This window comes from Eurosta solidaginis, chromosome 3, assembly GCF_040869045.1.
Source record: "Eurosta solidaginis isolate ZX-2024a chromosome 3, ASM4086904v1, whole genome shotgun sequence".
Taxonomy (NCBI): Eukaryota; Metazoa; Arthropoda; class Insecta; order Diptera; family Tephritidae; genus Eurosta; species Eurosta solidaginis.
The window spans coordinates 186,815,363-186,835,758 of NC_090321.1; the positions used below are offsets into that span (position 1 = coordinate 186,815,363).

General features: G+C 39.9%; 1 protein-coding gene across 11 annotated transcripts in view; it reads right to left on the bottom strand.

The window, feature by feature from the left end:
- The window catches only part of LOC137244773 (PDZ and LIM domain protein 7), a 49,246-nt gene that overhangs the window by 4,557 nt on the left and 24,293 nt on the right, over positions 1 to 20,396 (bottom strand). Inside the window, exon 6 of one of the 11 annotated variants that reach the window (XM_067774270.1) lies at positions 5,223 to 5,655. The exons of the other annotated variants lie outside the window; for them this stretch is intronic. Coding sequence (XP_067630371.1) covers positions 5,344 to 5,655 — 312 coding nt within the window. The 3' untranslated portion in view covers positions 5,223 to 5,343. Of the gene's footprint in view, positions 1 to 5,222; positions 5,656 to 20,396 lie in introns of those variants that run through there. 11 annotated transcript variants of the gene reach the window in all.

Here is a 20,396-nt window from a genome sequence, read left to right on the forward strand (position 1 = left end):
GTGGGACAAAAGCACATAATCTATAGAAAACTTTCAACTGGCTGCCTCCATTAAGGCATTATATCCTGCAAAGGCCTACAAATAATTCCTATGAATATATCACCGGCCCCATGGCAGACTAAAATTTCTCTATACTTCGCGTGGAAAACTAGCATATTTCACTTCCAACGCGAACAACGAACTGTGCTAGTCGTCCACGCTATTGATGACTTGTGCTAGTTTTCCTCCCGAACATGAATCGTGTTGGTCTTAAAAGAGAATTTGAAACGTTCTAGTTTTTGTTATTGTTGTAGCGATAAAGGCGTGCTAGTTTTCCATGGAACCGACGAAATCCCTTTTCTTTTTGTTATCCAGTTTTCTAGCCCAATTTAGTCAGATTGCCAGTGTTCCATATGGAAGATAATCAAAAACAATCTCATGAGGAGCAATTTTCATAAATCAATGTGAATTTTGCGGGGCCTATAACTTGTACTTTGTTGGATAAAAGTTTACTGGGCACCAAGATAGCATTCTCAACAAAATTCTGAGAACTCTAATAAAAAAAATTTGGAAATATTGGTAAAATTTTCTCGACTTTTTTCGAAAAGGTTTTTTATATTGATTGCATAGTTTAAGTTACAGAACTTTTTTTTCCTAAACTATTGAAAATAAAAATGAAGAGTTTAACTGACTAAAGTTGTCAGTGGGTCTTCCCGCTTAAAAAACCGCTGCAGACAAAAATCGAAATCTATTTACATATAATGCGTCTCTAATGAAACATGTCCCACCCGCCTCAATCTAAAATAAGCTTCTATTTTTCTTTACAAATTTGATGTTAGTTTCTCATTAAAACACATGGTAAGGCCACTTTTGTGAAAGCTTTTTATAGTTTGACTGAAATTGGAAAAAAAGGTCCTTCACTTTCATAGGCGGATGATTTCGAAGTGCCATCCGCCACTCTTTAAAAATGGTAATTTGTTTGTGTAAACTACACACCTAAGTTTTATCTTTCATAAGCTTTGTACCAAATGAGTACTCGCCTTTTAATGATAAAATTTTAAAACTTCTGTAGTTACTAGTTTAATAGAAACTACTTAAAGTTTGAGCCAAATCCAAGTCGAATCAAAATATCCCACCCATCAGTGTGGAATAACCCCCACTGCTATTTCTGTCATTGCAGCTCTATGCAAATTGCTAGATATGCGCTCATTGAAACGACATGCAAAGTTATATTTATTTTTAAAAAGGATAGTTATGCCTAACTGATTACATTCAGATCGATTGCAATCCATGCTGTAAATTGATTCTATATTTTTAATTTAACAATCCTTATCGAACTGCATTTGATTGTGCAAGACAAATTGATTGTAATTTTTACAGCCCTGATACGTCGACTGCTGAGCGGAATATTACCCCGTTATACTTTACAATAGTGGTCCACTGCTAATACAACCAAAAATTTTGGCATAGGTTTGAAACGATGCGTCTTGACCCCGGCAAAAAGAATATGAAGGCGAAAAAGGAAATGTTTTTAGTTGAAGTTGATGCATATCATGTGGTTGTGGTAATTTAGTTATAGTGACACAGGAAAAACAATTGAGAATCAAGGAATTTTTAACGGATTTAATTTTGGTACCATTACCGACCAGGGTAATTTTTTATAAGCGCCACAGAAGGCCCTCTACTCCCTAGTTCTGTGAGAATCTTGGGGTCGCCGGAGCCTTTCAGGCTATATATGTGTATGATACATGCATATTTGTAACAGGATTCGCCTCGCGTGGGTGATGTTGAATTGGGTTGCGAAAACTATGAATTGCGCTTGTCAACCCCTGGAATCCCATGTATTAACAGTCGACACCTGTTGTTGATCATATCATATTACCTTATTTCAGCTGCCTTTCGAAAACGCCTTATCTAAAAAAAAATTCAAAAACGCTGTATCTTGGAATTGGTTTTAAGAATAGCCCATCTAAAAATTCGGTTGACGAACGTCCTTTCTCAGAATTTTTTTTTTAAATAACCCTTTCTGGCATAGTAAACATGTATTGAGATAATGTTCAGCTAGAAAATGTTTGAGTAAGGTTCTGAGGTAGCTCGTTCTTCAAAAACTTTTAATATTAGGAATTTTTGAAACGGCAGCCAAACATGGTGTGATTCCACTAAACGTTCGTTATGTAGAGATTTCACAAAATTTTGGCATATGCAAGTTCACAGTCCGCTTCATCTCAATCTCACAAAGTATAAGTTACAAGTTTTTCACAGTTCCTATATCTCCATACAATGTATATAAAATTTTACTTTAATGGAAGAAACCTTTGTTGTTTCGGTCCTTAAACTTAGATAGATAAAATCAACTAAATTTACGACAAGGAAAAACTCAAATGGAAAATAATTTCAAAAACCGATCAGAATTTTCGAGACAAGGCTCTTTCCTATAATCTATTGTTCGACTTCTTCTTCTTCTTCTTTCCTTCCTTAACTCCTAATGGAGCATAGGGCCTCGACAACCGATTTGAATCTTATTCTATTTGGTGCTATCCTCGTGACATCATTCCACGTGTAACCTGCATCTTCCTATTCCTTATCGACAGTTCTACGCCAGGTTTTCGCTGGCGCCCCGGGTCTTCTGCTTCCCTGCGGGTTCCACCGCAGTGCTTGCCTTGCTATATTGTCTGGAGGCCTCCTAATCGAGTGTCCAATCCACGACCGCTTGCGTTTTGCAATTTCTGTGGCTGCCTTTGTTTGGCTTGTCCTTCGCCACAATTCGTCGTTTGTTATTGCTTCGGGCCATCGAATTTTCAAGATTCGGCGTAGGCATTTATTAATAAAAACTCGCAGGCGCTTCTCAATTAAGCTTGAACTTTTCCACGTCTCACAAGCATAAAAGATAACTGATTTAACATTTGACTTAAATAGCCGCAGCTTAGTTTTCAGTGATATATGACTGGACCTCCATACTTCTGGCAGTTGGCCGAAAGCCGCTCTTGCTTTATTTATGCGGGATGTAACGTCCTCGTCCGCACCGCTTCTATTGAAGATAATACTGCCGAGGTAAACTGCGGAGTCTGCACATTCAATTTCGTTTCCATAGACAGTGAACATTGTTGGTCTTGCTGAAACATTATAACCGCATTTTATGATTTTTGTTTTGTCGGTATTGATACTTAGCCGGCCCTTTTGGCGTATCTGTCCACGACTTCTAAATTATATTGTAGGTCTGTGCCTCTGTGACTTAGCATACAGACATCGTCTGCATACTCTAAGTCTTCTAACTGGCCGAAAGGTGTCCACTGTATTCCATGCCTTCCGGTTATCGCACGCCTCATAATTTCATCCAATGCCACGATGAACAAAAACGGAGAGAGTACACAACCCTGCCGTACACCGCTTTTGACATCGAAGGGTTCCGAAAGACATCCGTCGTGACTCACACGGCTTTTAAACTCGTCATACATGGCCTTTATAATGTTGATTATTTTAGTGGGCATACCTCGGCTTCGTAATACATCCCATATGAATTGCCTGTCAAGGCTGTCAAAGGCTTATTTGAAGTCAATTAGTAGTAAATAGGCGGATGTTCTATATTCGCAGCGTTGTTCAACAATAATTCGAACAGTATTTATTAGGTCAACGCAGGATCTGTTTTGTCTAAAGCCAAACTGGTTTTCGCGTAACGCTGTTTCCACGGCCTCTTGAATTCTCGTTAGTAAAATTGTAGAGAATACTTTGCTGGGAATAGGGAGTAAAGTGACACCTCTGTAATTACAATCTGAAGCATCTCCTTTTTTTGGCACTTTATTCGACTAGTCCACTATCAACTTTGGCATTTATTGAAAGTCGTCAGCTGGTATTCAATTCCAACATATCATGCAATCGCCTAACTGTCAATAATCGATTACTGGCAGTTTGATAAACTCAATTTGTGAGCTGTAGATGGCTAATGGGAGTTTGGTATTGCTCTATTATTTCCCTGCAAAAATTGTTGGATTACGTGTTCCATTTTCTTCATGTTGGAGTACTCTAACAATACTCCTTTGCAATGCGTTTGTGGACCACCATCAGCCGATCATTGCTCGTTTTTTAACGATAGTAATCACGACACGATGACGATCGAACAGAGTTGCCAAAAGTAAAATATTGCATGCAAATAACTAATAATATAATTTTATTTTGGCAACTCTGATAAAATGCAACAGCGCACTGGTTTTATGTATACATACTAAAGTATGTATAGAGAAATATTAGTTTCTTTATTCACGCAAATGCTAAATAACATAAGAATATTCGTAGTATAAAATATAAAAGTTGTATTGCCCCTCTTCATTTACTTTCATTTTAAATTAAATTCACTTCGATAATTCCTTCCGACACAATTCCTCTTTAGTACTTTGGCATATGATCCTCTTTGGGGGCTCCATGGAGTACTACAGTGAAAGTACTTTGGAAAGTACTCTCACGTATGTACTCTATTGAATACTCACAAACAAAGCGAGAGTGGGATCCCCTCCTCCTCTCCTAGGACATCGCAATGTTAATTGGAGCACATTTTTTGTATGAATACAGATTAGATTTGGAGCAGTCATATACTCCCAAAGGAGTGTTCCTTACATTATTTATAGAGTACTCACGTTTTTTGAAGGGTTAATCAATTTCAGTTGCATGAGACACATTTATTACGGACGAATGACTAACCCTTTTACACTTTCAGAAATATCAAGAATATATATTTTTGTAAGCTCCTTCTGAATTAAATAAAACTTTTTTATTCAAAAGCAATGAGTTGATTCAACAATAACTCCATAACGTCTTTACTAATAGCTGGACTCATTAAAAACCACAAACAAATGTATCAAATAGTGGAATCATTCCCTAATTGAGCGCACAAAACTAGTCCATTTGTGAAAATCTATTATTTTACTAAACAAATTGTGCTAATCGATTATTCGAATAGTCGATTATCAGAAGCTCGAGTTCGATAGAAATAACTATGGAAGTATGCGAAAAGCATTCGCTTAACTAGATATGAATCGGTTGGGTATAAATGTATAAAACCTGTTCCCGGCCCCGATACCGATTCAGGTAAACTCATTTCCCTCCTTCCTTTCCATTATCAACATTCATTGGCACATTCGCATATACCACAAATATATACACCAGAAGTTGTCGTTTATATGTATGTACATTACGCGCTTTCTTAGTTTTCTACGCCATAACACAATAAATTATTATGCTTGACACGTCACTTGTTGTGATTAAATAACTATTTTAATTTATTCTCATTCTCCATAATAACATACACGAAGCGAATAAAATTACACAATTAATTCCACTGTAACTCGTTGCTCTCCTACTTTATCAAATTACTTAATCTTCATCACTATCGTTTTCCTGTTTATCGTCGTTCTCATATTCGTCATCTTCATCATCATCAGAATATTTTGCTAATTTGCGACCACCACCGCGTCCTATCTGGTGACGTCCATGATGATGTTTAGCATTATGGCCACCCCTTCTCTTGTCTCGGGACTGGAGTTTTGTTGTTGGTTTCGCTGAATGCGAAGCAGTGGGCAATGCCAACAGCATATCCTCAATAGTTCGATCTTTTAACTCATGATTATCGCCCACCTCAGCAAAGAAGCGACGTATATTGCGTATTATGCGATGGTGTGGCAATTCCTATGGGCGGCGCCAAAGAAATTTGAGGGCATTGGTTGTGCCAGATGGCAGTAAGTAAGTATTGCATCGGTTAAATGTCATTTTGGTGAAGACAATAAAGCAATCGATAAGGTGGCAGCACATTGACAGCAAAACATGAAGTAAACAGAGATTTTTGTTTAGTTTTTACTTTGCTTTACAGTTATTGATGTTAATATCGTGAAGTAAAATGTGCATTAGTAGGTGAATGTGCTGGCATTCGTGTGTGGCTTAAAATGTACACCGGATGTGGGTTTGAGCGTATTTTAGGGTGTGTGTGTTCGTTAAAATCAAAGCACATTACAATGATATTGGCATCTTAATGGATTGCTGAACGAATGGGGATGTATTTATTTTTTTGCCAAGTGTACTTTTGCCAAAATGTGCACGTAAAGTGCAAAAATGTTTTAAGCAAACTTTTGTATTTCCGTTAACTTAAAATTAAAAAGATAGTGTTTTGTATTTCAGATAGCACTCGGAAATGATTAAAGAGAAAAGCTTTTCGATTGTATAATGTTAACATAAAGATCGCCACCTATAAGAAATATGGCATTAGCCCGCACGAAGATGAATATTTCACAACAAAATCTAGAGGCAGCTAAGTAAAAATATTAAATTATGAAGTTATGCGCACCAACGTGTTTCCCAGTTAAATACCTACTGACCTGTGTACTCGATTTGAAAATACCTTCATTAGTCAACAACAAAACTCTTTAAAAAGAAGAATATATATGTATATACATATATAAAACTAGCAGACCCGGCAGACGTTGTTCTGCCCTAAATTTGGCCTATCTGCATACATTTTAATAAGCTTTTTCCGTGTAACTCTGCCCTACCCCTCTACACTTTTTCCTAATCCTTATACTCACTCCTCCCTCCGTCTTTTTCGCTTCATCTCCATCTTCGTCTCATCCTATCTCTTTCTCAGTCTCCTTCACTCTTTTCTCTTCTCTCAAGTTGTTCTCCTTCTTCTTCATCTCTTATAGAATACTTAAAAATTTAATACTTAGCAAAGATGTAAAAGAAATAAGCTCTATAATTTATAAAAACGAAGAAATAAGTGATGAAAATGAAATAGCTGGTAAGCTCAATAAATACTTCATTGAGAGCATAGAATTAATAGATCAGTCAATTGATAAAGAAATATATATTAACAATATTGATCATTGTCCTGAAACCTTTCATTTTAAAGAAATACAAATTTGCGAACTAAAGGCAATTTGTAAAAAACTTAAGAACAAAAAGGATTGGAATAATGTGAGCCCAAAGATCATTTTGGACAACTGGAATGTACTTGGGCCTTTCTTAACAAAGTTAATAAATCATTCATTAATGAGCGGAGTATTCCCAAATGAATGGAAGGACTCATTGGTAGTGCCAGTTGAAAAAATTGCTAAAACAAAAAAAATGTGAAGAGTTTCGTCCAATAAATACTCTTAAGACATTTGAAAAAATAATGGAAAGTGTTGTGAAAAATCAACTACAAACGTACCTAGAAACTAATAATATACTGTCTCTAAACCAGTCCGGTTTTCGTAAGAATCATTCATGTGAAAGTGCAATAAACTTCGTCGTAAGTGAGTGGAAGAAGCGTCCACGAAAAACAATAATAGCAGCTCTATTTCTTGATTTTAAAAGAGCATTTGAAACAATAGACAGAGGTATTCTAATAAAAAAGCTGTATATGTATGGAATAAGAGGAAAAGAGCTACTTTGGTTTAAGGACTACCTTACAAATCGTAGACAGCAAACAAAAATAAAATCCACAAAATCAAGTTTTTCATATGTGAATACAGGGGTGCCCCAAGGATCTCTTCTGGGAGCAATTCTGTTTATAATTTACATAAATGATATAGAAAAAGTGATATCAAAATCCAAATTGGTAATGTATGCAGACGATACATTGGTATATACAGAAGCAGAAACAGTGGAAGAATGTAAACGAAAGTTAGAATGTGATATAGATGAAATTATGAAATGGCTTAAAATGAATAGGCTCAAATTAAATGAACAGAAAACAAAAGTAATGGTGATAAATACAAATAGCGAAATAAATTTAGAGATAAATAATACTAGTATTGAGCAAGTAACCAATATGAAATACTTAGGTGTAATAATAGACAATGAGCTCAAATTTAACAATCACGTGGACTATTTGTGTAAAAAAGCTGCAAAAAAGATTTACTTCTTTAGAAGAATACGAAATAAATTAGACACTTTAACAGCAATAAAAATATACAATACAATCATAAAGCCACATTTTGAATACTGTTCCACAATTCTGTACACATCTTGTAACCAATCACAAATAGGAAGGATACAGAAATTACAAAACAAATGTATGAGATCAATAATAAAATGCCACAAATACACCCCAATAAGTCACATGCTTGAAACATTGAAATGGCTAAATATTGAGCAAAAACTGATGCTCAATACACTAATAATGATTTTTAAAATTAAACAGAACAGGGCGCCGATGTATTTAACAAGTTGCATTCAGTATGTTAGAGATACACACCAATATGCTGTGCGGAATGCGAATGACTTTCGACTAGGATTACAGCGGACTACCGCAGCCCAAAACACATTATTATATAAGGGCCTTAACATATTTAACTCGTTACCTGATTATATCAAACGAGAGAATAATATTATGAATTTTAAACGGCTATGTATAGATCTTATTCGAGGCTAAAATATTTTTTATTACTTTTTACTTTTTATTACTTAATATATATATATATCATACACGTCTGTGAATTGAAAATGAATTTGTGATATTTAAAATTTATTGTGAAATCAAAAAATATGTAAACATATTAATAATAAATATCAATCTATCTATCTATCTATCATAGACAGTCCCAGTGGGTGGTATGTATTTTGTTCCAGTCCCACTCCGAGTCTCAGTCTCAGTCCCAGTCCTAGTCCTAATCCCAGTACCAGTCCGTCTCTGGTATACTTCCCGGAAAAAAGCATCGTAAATACTAAGATAGGCAAATTTATATACGAAATTTCAGGCATATCGAATATGACGTATGTAAATAGGTATGCGGGTATTATTAATTATTGTCTTTATTTCGGCTTCGTATGCATATTTATCAGTTTTGCCAGGTTGATGCGACTAAATCGAATATCGCAATGAACTTTAATACACACATATTCTAGGGGTATCCGGGTCCATGTTTTGGCCTATACCGCCTAGACCGTAGTCACACTGCGGTGTAAAACTTACTCTGTACTAAAGCATACATCAACAGCTTCAATTTGATACACATAATGTAAAAATACAGTCCAGGTGTATCCTGGTCCACGTTTTGGGCTATATCTCGAGACCCTAGCCTCGCAGTTATATTAAAATTACCCTGTACTATAGCACTCATCAACAGCTTTCATTTGATATCCATATTGTATAAACACATTCTATGGATACCCAGGTCCAGGTTTTGGGCAATATCTCGAGACCCTAGCCTCCCAGTTGTATGAAAATTATCCTGAACTATATCACTCATCAACAGCTTTCATTTGATATCCATATTGTATAAACACATAAACAGGGGTACCCGGGTCCACGTTTTGGGCTATATCTCGAGACCCTAGCCTCCCAGTTGTATGAAAATTATCCTGTACCATAGCACCCAGCAACAGCTTTCATTTGGTATCCATATTGTATAAACACATTCTAGGGGTACCCGGGTCCAGGTTTTGGGCTATATCTCGAGACCCTAGCCTCGCAGTTATATTAAAATTACCCTGTACTATAGCACTCATCAACAGCTTTCATTTGATATCCATATTGTATAAACACATTCTATGGATACCCAGGTCCAGGTTTTGGGCAATATCTCGAGACCCTAGCCTCCCAGTTGTATGAAAATTATCCTGAACTATATCACTCATCAACAGCTTTCATTTGATATCCATATTGTATAAACACATAAACAGGGGTACCCGGGTCCACGTTTTGGGCTATATCTCGAGACCCTAGCCTCCCAGTTGTATGAAAATTATCCTGTACCATAGCACTCAGCAACAGCTTTCATTTGGTATCCATATTGTATAAACACATTCTAGGGGTACCCGGGTCCAGGTTTTGGGCTATATCTCGAGACCCTAGCCTCCCAGTTGTAAGGAAATTATCCTGTACTATAGCACTCATCAACAGCTTTCATCTGATATCCATATTGTATAAACACATTCTAGGGGTACCCGGGTCCACGTTTGGGCCTATATCTCGAGACCCTAGTCACCCAAACAATGCAAGTGAACAGTTCGAAGCAATTCGTTCGCACGTAATCGCCTACTGCAAGTACGTAAACTTCTCAAATAGTTCATCTGAATTTGCACTTAAGCGCCAAGGTTATCGATAAGGAAAGTGTCAACAAATCGCTTTCCTCATGCTGCCCACCAGTGTTGCCAGAACTTTTTCAGAAAAAACGCTAGATTGACAAGAATAAAAAGCTAAATAAAAATTAATAAGGCTAAGAAAACAAGCTAAAATTTTAAGGCAACTTTTTGTGCATTTTATTAATTTTTTTTATAAAAGACATAACAGAATAAAAAAATTTAATTAGTATTTACTCCAATTTCATAAAAAATAAAAAAATAGCAGATGCTATTTGTATTTTAATTTAAAAGGGATACATGAAAAATAAAACTCCACTATAGTCTATAAGTTTTCGTAACATGTTTGAGGTAAATGGTTTTTTATTTGCAAAATAAGAACGCGGATAAAACTATTTTCAATTAGGAAACCCACTTTTTTTCTGGCAAATATGGCATGACACTTTCTGGGCTGGTCGAGTGACCTCCGGTTAAATAAAGTTTTGAAATATGTTATGAATATGAAAAAAGGAATTTGAAGTCAGATGGTGGCTTATTATAAGGCCAAGCAATTTTATATATCCAATATAACTTATAATACGGTTATACTATGGTACACCACTCCTTATTCAAGTCTGATTTTGGGTGGGCTATATATAAGGAGGGTGGGGCCGTGTGTAGAAGTCCACGAAAGTGTGGAAAGCTTCTGACCGCCATTCACCTGGGAATGGCCAGAGCGATTCTTTTGCATGCGGTTCAAGCAGCTCACTACTGCCGGTCGCTTGCGGCCAAGTATCCTCTGGGTAGCCGCTAAACACCCGTTTAGCGGTGAGCTAATGTGAGAAGGCGACAACCTGGCTAGGCCACTCTGACATAATCGGTTTAAGGGCTAGCCGGGGGAGATTTCATCGGCAGCGTCTGTACACCTCTAGGTGCGGCTGCAAGCGTCTGTCTTGGAGCAAGCGGCTCGCTATATAAACGTGCCAATTAATATTTTCACCCCCGCTGAGCGGGTTGTGCGCTGGGCTTGGGACCCGTCACGTAAAACCATACTCCAATGAAATATAACAACAAGCCTCGGATAAATACACTCTCTATAGATGACGACCATGGCAAACGTTTGAAGGACAATGAATTGAGGGCATGCACCTGGAACGTCCGCTCCCTGAATGGGATTGGTGCAGATGCCCGGCTGGTTGATGTCCTCGTCAAAGCAAAATCTGACATCACCGCCATCCAAGAAATGCGTTGGACGAAGCAAGGAAGAAAGAAGATCAAAAATTGTGACATATATTGGAGTGGCCATGCGAATAAGCGCAGTTTCGGCGTCGGATTCGTGGTGGGAGAGAGACTTTGTCGCCAAGTGCTGGCGTTCACGCCTGTGGACGAGCGTCTCGCCGCTATTCGAATAAAAGCAAAATTTTTTAATATATCATTCATCTGCGCCCATGCGCCGACAGAGGAGAAAGACGATGAGGTGAAAGACACTTTTTATGAACGATTAGAACGCACATACGAGCGCTGCCCCCGTCATGATATAAAAGTCGTGCTTGGCGACTTTAACGCCAGGGTGGGCAAAGAAGGTGTTTTTGGCCCTACAGTCGGAAAGTTCAGCCTACACAATGAAACTTCTCCTAACGGACTGAGGCTGATTGACTTTGCCGGTGCTCGAAACATGGTCATATCAAGCACGAGGTTCATGCATAAAAAGATACATCAAGCTACATGGCTGTCTCCTGATCGAAATACTCGCAATCAGATCGATCACGTTGTGATAGACGGACGGCATGCCTCCAGTGTTTTAGATGTGCGAACGATCCGAGGACCTAACATCGATTCGGACCATTATCTCGTTGCAGCCAAAATACGCACCCGCCTCAACGCGGCTAAAAACAAGGAACAAAAAACACAAGGAAAGCTAGACGTCGAAAAGCTTCAATCACAACAGACTGCCAATGATTTCGCAACTCGACTCTCACACCTGCTCTCTGAGGGCACAACTAATCCTGAAGGAATACAGGAGCAGTGGGAGCATATCTCCAAAGCACTTCATACTGCCGCCGAGGAAAAAATTGGTTACCGGCGGCCACGAAAAAACAACTGGTATGATGAAGAATGCCGCGTTGCAACCGAAAGAAAAGACGCTGCCTACAGGGCTACGTTAAAAGCGAGCGCGACAAGAGGAGTGTGTGAACGCTATCGTGAGTTGAAAAGGGAAGCGAGACGCCTTTTCAGGAAGAAAAAAGCAGAAGCAGAAAGGCGTGAGTGCGAGGAGCTTGAGCTGCTAGCCACCAGGAATAACGCCCGAAAATTCTACCAAAAAATACGGCGACAGACGGAAGGTTTTAAGACAGGGGCAAACTCCTGTAGGAATGAAAACGGCGACCTTGTAACTGATGTCCAGAGAGTGCTTAGATTATGGAGTGAACACTTCTCTGCTCTCCTAAATGGAGGCAGCAATTCACCGCGCAGAGATGAAGAACCCGATCCCGCAATCGATGATGATGGAATATATGTCCCCCCGCCCGATTATGACGAAGTTAGAATAGCAATAACCAGATTGAAAAACAACAAGGCCGTGGGCGCTGATGGATTGCCTGCGGAGCTATTCAAGTTCGGCGGCGAGGAGTTGGTAAGGCGCATGCAGCAGCTTCTTAGCAAAATATGGGCGGACGAAAGCATGCCCGACGGTTGGAATCTAAGTGTTCTTTGCTCAGTCCACAAGAAGGGGGATACTGCAAAATGCACCAACTATCGTGGAATCAGCCTTCTTAATATCGCATATAAGGTCCTTTCAAGTGTATTGTGCGAAAGATTGAAGCCCACCGTGAACCGGCTGATTGGACCTTATCAGTGCGGCTTCAGACCTGGTAAATACCATCGACCAGATTTTCACAATGCGCCAAATCTTGGAAAAAACCCGTGAAAAGAGAATCGACACACATCACCTCTTCGTCGACTTTAAAGCCGCCTTCGACAGCACGAAAAGGAGCTGCCTATATGCCGCTATGTCTGAATTTGGTTTCCCCGCAAAACTTATACGGCTGTGCAAAATGACGTTGAGCAACACCATCAGCTCAGTCAGAATTGGGAAGGACCTCTCCGAGCCGTTCGAAACTAAACGAGGTTTCAGACAGGGTGACCCCCTATCGTGCGATTTCTTTAATTTGATGCTGGAGAAAATTATACTAGCTGCAGAACTTAACCGCACTGGAACAATATACTATAAAAGCGTGCAATTACTGGCATATGCTGATGACATTGATATCATCGGCCTAAACACCCGCGCTGTTAGTTCTGCTTACTCCAAGCTGGAAAAAGAAGCGGTAAAGATGGGTTTGATGGTGAATGAGGACAAAACGAAGTACCTGCTGTCATCGAGCAAAGAGTCAGCGCATATGCGCCTTGGCAACCACGCTACTGTTGGCAGCCATAATTTCGAAATAGTAAAAGACTTCGTTTATTTGGGAACCAGCATCAACATTAGCAACAACATCAGCACTGAAATCCAGCGAAGAATCAATCTTGCCAATAAATGCTACTTTGGACTAGGTAGGCAATTGAAAAGTAAAGTCCTCTCTCGGCGAACGAAAATCATACTCTACAAGTCACTTATCGTACCCGTCCTGCTATATGGGGCAGAAGCATGGACCATGACAACAGCAGATGAAGCGGCTTTGGGAGTGTTCGAGAGAAAAGTTCTTCGAAAGATTTATGGACCTCTACGCGTTGGCGATGGCGAGTACCGAAGAAGATTTAATGATGAGCTGTACGAGCTATACGCAGACATCAACATAGTCCAGCGAATTAAAACGCAGCGGCTGCGCTGGCTAGGCCATGTTATGCGAATGAAAGATGACGCTCCGGCCAAGAAAGTGTTTCTATCGGAACCCGCCTATGGAAGCAGGGGTAGAGGGCGGCCCCCACTCCGTTGGAAGGACCAGGTGGAAAACGATTTAAACTCCCTTGGTGTGACCAATTGGCGCCGGTTGGCGGAGCGAAGGAGCGACTGGCGCGCCTTGTTGGACGGCCATAACCGTTTAGACGGTTAAGCGCCAATTAAGTAAGAAGTAAGTAATATATAAGACTTATATAAAAGGTCCTAATACAGCAAGTAGTTTCTTTTAATAAGGCCTTATGTAAGTAAGCCTTATTTTGGTGGGTCCAGAAGCATTATAATAAAATTGTTATATTCTACCTTATGGCTTATAATAATTATTTAAGTTAGTTTTATTTTATATGAGCTATAAGCCTTACACACAACGGTATCTTTCAAATGAATATTATGCCTGTTGATATAAGTACTGAAAAAAAGGTGTTATCTCATTCGTGTGGATGCGATTTGCAACGATACTGTCCGTCTTTTTACGCAGCATATGTATATGTATCATTGCATAGCTATTTTGTCTACATGTGGACTTAGAAAGCCAGTTAAATGTTTCTGAAATCGAAAATTAAATTTCGCTCGAAAGCGGTTTGGAAGCAGATGAAACAGTCATAGAATCGAATGCCAAACACACGGAACGAATATGATACTAGGTTGATGTTGCCTTAATAAAGTTACTACGCCTCGATTTCTGCCTACCATAATGTCAACATTATCTGTTCCTTGGCCCCTCAAATTTTTTAAATCTAGCCCAAATTCATTCAATGTTCTTAAAATTTAATCTACGTAAATCTGTTAAACTAGATTTTCTAAAGTTTTGAAAAAAGCTAAAAAAAGTTAAAAAAATGTCTAAAAAAGTTGAAAAAAAGCTCAAAGCTAAATGCAACTTTTCAAGTTAAACAGAGAGAAAAAAGCTAAATCTAGCTTGAAAAAATGGCTAAAATGGCAACACTGCTGCTCTTGTGCTCTGCTTTTGAAAATTACGCTGGTTGGTGGCCCCGGAAGTTGATATTACTAGTGCGTCCGGGGAATGGAAATACCTACAGCCGACGGCTCATGATGCCCTCATCTCCGTCAACCATCTACCGGTTACTTGAATATCGGTCCAGTCGGTTATTTTGTTTTGGGAGCGAATGCAATCTACGGGGCCAGGCAATCGAATTAATTACGGTTTTTGCATCGGCCAACTAAACACGGGTTACTTGGATATCGATTCTACGGCCATTTTGGTGGGAAATGGGACTGCAGACTAAGCGTCTGTGACAACCGGACCTACACAACCAGGATTACGAATAAATCCACATTATCTTGTATCGATCAACAATCTATCGATTACTTTGATATGGATCTACGCGGTTTTCAATTGAGGAACAAATGTAATTTAAGGTTTTTACCTCCCTTATATATAAGACACCAGTGCGTCTGCTGCAAGCATACCTACGTGGTCAGGCAATCGTCTAAATACGACCTTCCTTGTTTTTTTGACATCCATCATTTCTTTTCGGCATCGACGATTGGTTCCTGATTCAGTTGTTGTGGCACCGATCGATGGTTTTATCTATATCGGCTCACCTCTCACCAATCCTCCAAATGTCTGACAACTATGCATTACCGATTCTTCGATTAAATTCAACGTTGCCTCTCACCTGCCGACTCACCTAACCCACCCGTCCCTTGTGCTCCTACAACCATCCCACGGTCACCTGTTTCACTGTTATAAATTTCAAGGGTCGCTTGGATACCAACCAAATTCTCTCCGGCTCACCGTACACCGATTTCAACCGTAATTGTGAGACAGCCTTCAACGGATCCACAGTTCACCAGTTCCGAGTGAGTTGCCACTGTCCACCGATTGTAAGACCATTTACCTCTTCATCACCAATAAGCGATTTTGTTATTTACCGTTCCACATCAAAAGTAGATACCACTCACCGCCACGGTGTGCGTGAATCGGATTAAGCTGTTGTCTAAAAATACTATACTAGATGCGTATGGCCAGAACATCGGTCTTATGTTGATAAATCATAACTTTACTCATCGCCGCCACGAAGCTATAAAGTAAGGCGAGCTGATGCATATCCTTGGATGACGTACCCCTTGGCACAATAATTAGGTAAAGGAACCATTGCGGGGTTCTCACACGTTCCTCACATGATCTGCTCTAACATCCAAAGTTTAGTCAAACCCCTTCAAGGAAACACTACTTCCTCTAGTGAAATAAATGAATACCGGCATACATTCAAAATGTTGATCCCTGTACATTTATGCATATAATATTGTCACGGATATTAGCATCACTAAGTTATTCCATCACTAAGGCGATGCTAAGGCCATGCCAAGCAGTATTTACGTTAATACTCAAATCAAGTATACACATATATAAGGCAGCCCAGAGAGATGTCACACACAGATGCATTTACTTATACGCCTATGTGCGCGCGAGAGACTGTAAACTACAAACATTCACATCAATAATTCAATCTTTATGTATCTACATAAACGAATAAATAATTGCGTCTACACATATGTACCATGTACGAATACGAGCAGCGGAGAGTCAATGCGCAAACACATGCATATATCTGAGAAGTTTGAGAGCTACTGGACTAGTAGATTCTGGAAGCGCCTAAAATATTGTTACGAATATTAGCAAAACTAAGGAGTGCTGCCAGCTCTAAGCCGATCTAAGCAGTGACGTGAATGCACATCAATAATTCAATCATTATGTATCTACATAAACGAATCAATAATTGCGTCTACACATATGTACACATTCCGACGAGCAACATTTACATACAAGGCAGCGAGAGATGAGATGTCACACACCGATGAATTTACTTATACGCTTATGTGTGTGCGGGAGACTGTAAACTACAAACACATGCATATACCTTATTTGAGTTGTCACAAGAGAGAGCAATAATTTGTGCACGTAGTTGTGGCTGGCGATTTTGTAGCCGAAACAACTAGTAACTTCTGGAAATCGAAGAGCCTAGAAGTATGCAGCGTAAACTATAAAAGCGATGCAGGCGAGTAAGAAGTATTTCAGTTTGATTTGAATTGTCAAGCAGTTACGAGTAAGACGATATCTAGCGAGCAATAGCACTATTATTTTGAAAGTCAGTTTCCTTTAAGATATCAGTTTGGTTATTAAGCTATTCGTTGCACAGTTTGAGTGTTATTGTGAAGTACTTAATAAAGGCCATTTTTCCATCATTCAATATTGGAGTTATTTATTCAACAGTTTAGTGATTCGAACTTAGCAGAGGATTGCAAATAAGAGGATTTGCAAGTAAAATCGTTACAATTGGTGTCAGAAGAGGAATTGTTGAATAAATTCCATAGGACAACAAGGACATGGCAAAGTTCAGTGAATTGAAAATCCAGCAACTAAAGAAGGAGTTGGAGAGCCGTGGATTGAATACAAGCGGCGTTAAACTTGAGCTTCAGGCACGGCTACGAGAGGCAATGGAAGCGGAAGGAATTGATGTGGAAGAGTATGACTTTCATCTTGATGGCGAGGAAGTAACAAAAATTGATGAGAAAAACGAAACATCGCAGACAGTTACGAGCACAGACTTGAACATGATTTTGGCTGCAATATCTGCTCAAACATCGACAATGTCATCACAGATGGAATCCCAAGAGACACGCATAACATCGAAGATTGAAGTGCAGGAAACCCGTATAACATCACAATTGGAAGAACAGAAGGCATATTTAGCATCTCAACTGGAAGCGCAAGAGGCACGTATGTATATCTGAAATGTCGGCACAAATTTCGGAACAGGTATCATCGCAGCTCTTTGTGAAACTGGAAGAGCAGGATGCAAAAATTTTACAACTCGAGGACAAAATTGATGCCGAAATAGAAGCGTTAAAAGGTCGTATGGAGCAGTTACAACTAAACCGCTCAGCTGTTTCAGCAAGCAATCCAAAGGTAAAAACACCATCATTTGACGGTTCTGTTCCTTTCCAGGTCTTCAAGCTACAGTTTGAGAAGACCGCAGCAGTGAACAACTGGAATGCAGAAGATAAAGTTGCTGCACTGTTCGTGGCATTGAAAGGGCCTGCAGCGGAAATCCTACAGACGATTCCAGAGTACGAACGGAACAGTTATGAAACATTGATGGCTGCTGTAGAACGACGTTATGGAAGCGAGCATAGGAAACAGATATTCCAAATTGAGTTGCAAAACCGTCACCAAAGAGCGAATGAGACTTTGCAGGAGTTTGCTTCAGATGTTGAAAGGTTGGCTCATCTCGCAAATGCGGACGCACCCGTGGAATACACCGAGAGGGTAAAAATCCAGAGTTTTATAAATGGCATACGAGACGTGGAAACGAAGCGAGCTACATACGCGAACCCAAAACTGACATTTGCTGAAACGGTATCACATGCATTGACTCAGGAAACTGCCTCCCTATTAAGTAAACCAGCATATAAGGCTCATCGTGTAGAAGTAGAAAGGCCAGAATGGGTAGACACAATTTTGGAAGCACTGAAGGGATCACAACAGAAAAATGCCGGAGTTATTAAATGTTTCAAGTGCGGCAACCCAGGTCATATTGCACGACATTGCAGCACCGGTCCCAATAGCTCCAACAATGTGGGTGGCCGTAAACGCAGAGCTGAAGGAGATGAGCAAATCTCCAAGTCCACTCAATCGTTAAACTAAAGCGAGTCAGCCGCAAGGGGCGACAGCTGGCTCCCTCAATTGAATGCCCCATAATCTCTATCTCACAAATTGGAAGAAGGTCAAACAATCTTACTATCGGAGGACATGTGGATGGAAAGGAACGTTTACTGACTGTAGATACGGGTGCATCTCATTCCATCATTCGAGTGGATTTAGTCAACAAGAAGATAACACCATTGCATGGAGCAAGATTGCGTACAGCCACTGGAGAAGACAGCACGGTTCTAGGAGAAGTATCATGTGAAGTCGCAATTGGGAACGTCACGGTAGTACACAATTTTATAGTGGCAGAGATTGTTGATGAAATCATAATTGGAGTGGACTTCTTAATCGACCAGGGCATCAAGATCGACATGCAAAGCAAGACGATGCGATATAAGAACATGGATGTACCACTTAATTTCGGCTACGAGAGAGGCTACAGCAGTAAACGAGTGCTGGTGGAAGAGAGTCAGCGAATACCACCAAAATCCGAAGCAGTCATCTGGGCAAAGGTTGATGGAGATTGTGGGACAAACAAATTGTGGGTTGTCGAAGCAGCAAACAAATCAGCACTGAACATACTTGTAGGAAAAACCCTGGCTATGACAAAACAAGATGGACGTGTTCCGGTAAGAGTACTCAATGAATTCAATTCACCACTCAAACTGACTAAAGGAGCTATTTTGGGAAGATGCCAAGAGGCTGAAGTAGTTATTAACTGTGAACAGCTCCAGGAACACGTTTCAGCTAGTAATACTAATCTTTCAAATGACATCACGGCATGGACGCAGGGGTTAGAGGAAGCATATCAGAGTAAGGCAAAACAACTGCTCCTAAAGTACGCGAACATATTTGACCAGGATGGTTCTAAACCAGGCCGCACCAACGTTGTGAAACATAAAATTGACACTGGAGATGCGAGGCCGATCCGTCAAGCTCCACGTAGTGTTCCACTGGCGAAGCGGCAAGTTGTGAGTCAAATTATACAAGAAATGAGCGACAGCGGCGTCATCGAACCATCAGCTAGTCCCTGGAGCTCACCGGTAGTACTTGTAAAGAAGAAGGATGGAAAAATGAGGTTTTGCGTGGACTACCGGAAGTTGAATGACGTTACGAAAAAGGATAGCTACCCATTGCCTAGAATTGACGACACTCTGGACTCGCTCTCTGGTACGAAATGGTTTTCCACTTTGGACTTGAAAAGCGGCTACTGGCAAGTGGAGGTAAAGGAGGAAGACAAAGAGAAAACAGCCTTCAGTGTCGGTGATGGTCTTTGGCAATTTACAGTTATGCCTTTTGGACTTTGTAATGCACCAGCTTCTTTTGAGAGACTCATGGACCAGGTACTGAAAGGACTACATTGGAAAACATGCTTGGTGTACCTGGACGACATCATCGTATTGGGCAAGAACTTTGATGACCATCTTAAGAACTTGGAGGAAGTTTTCCAGAGAATAGCTGGCGCTGGTCTGAAGTTAAGTCCCAAAAAGTGTGCGCTGTTTAAAAAGGAAGTCAATTATTTGGGTCACAAGGTAACGACAGAGGGCATCTGCACTGCGAACGAAAAAATAGAGGCTGTACAGGATTGGCCAAGACCACAGAATCTACATGAATTGAGAAGTTTTCTTGGGCTGTGCACATATTACCGCCGATTTGTACCAAATTTTTCCAGCGTAGCCCATAGCCTCCATGAGCTTACAAGAAAAAACAAAGCTTTTGAATGGAAGAAGGAGCAAGAAGTGGCTTTCCAAACATTGAAGGAGCGTTTATGCACTGCCCCAATGTTAGCATATCCGATTCCAGGAGCAACATTTATTCTAGATACAG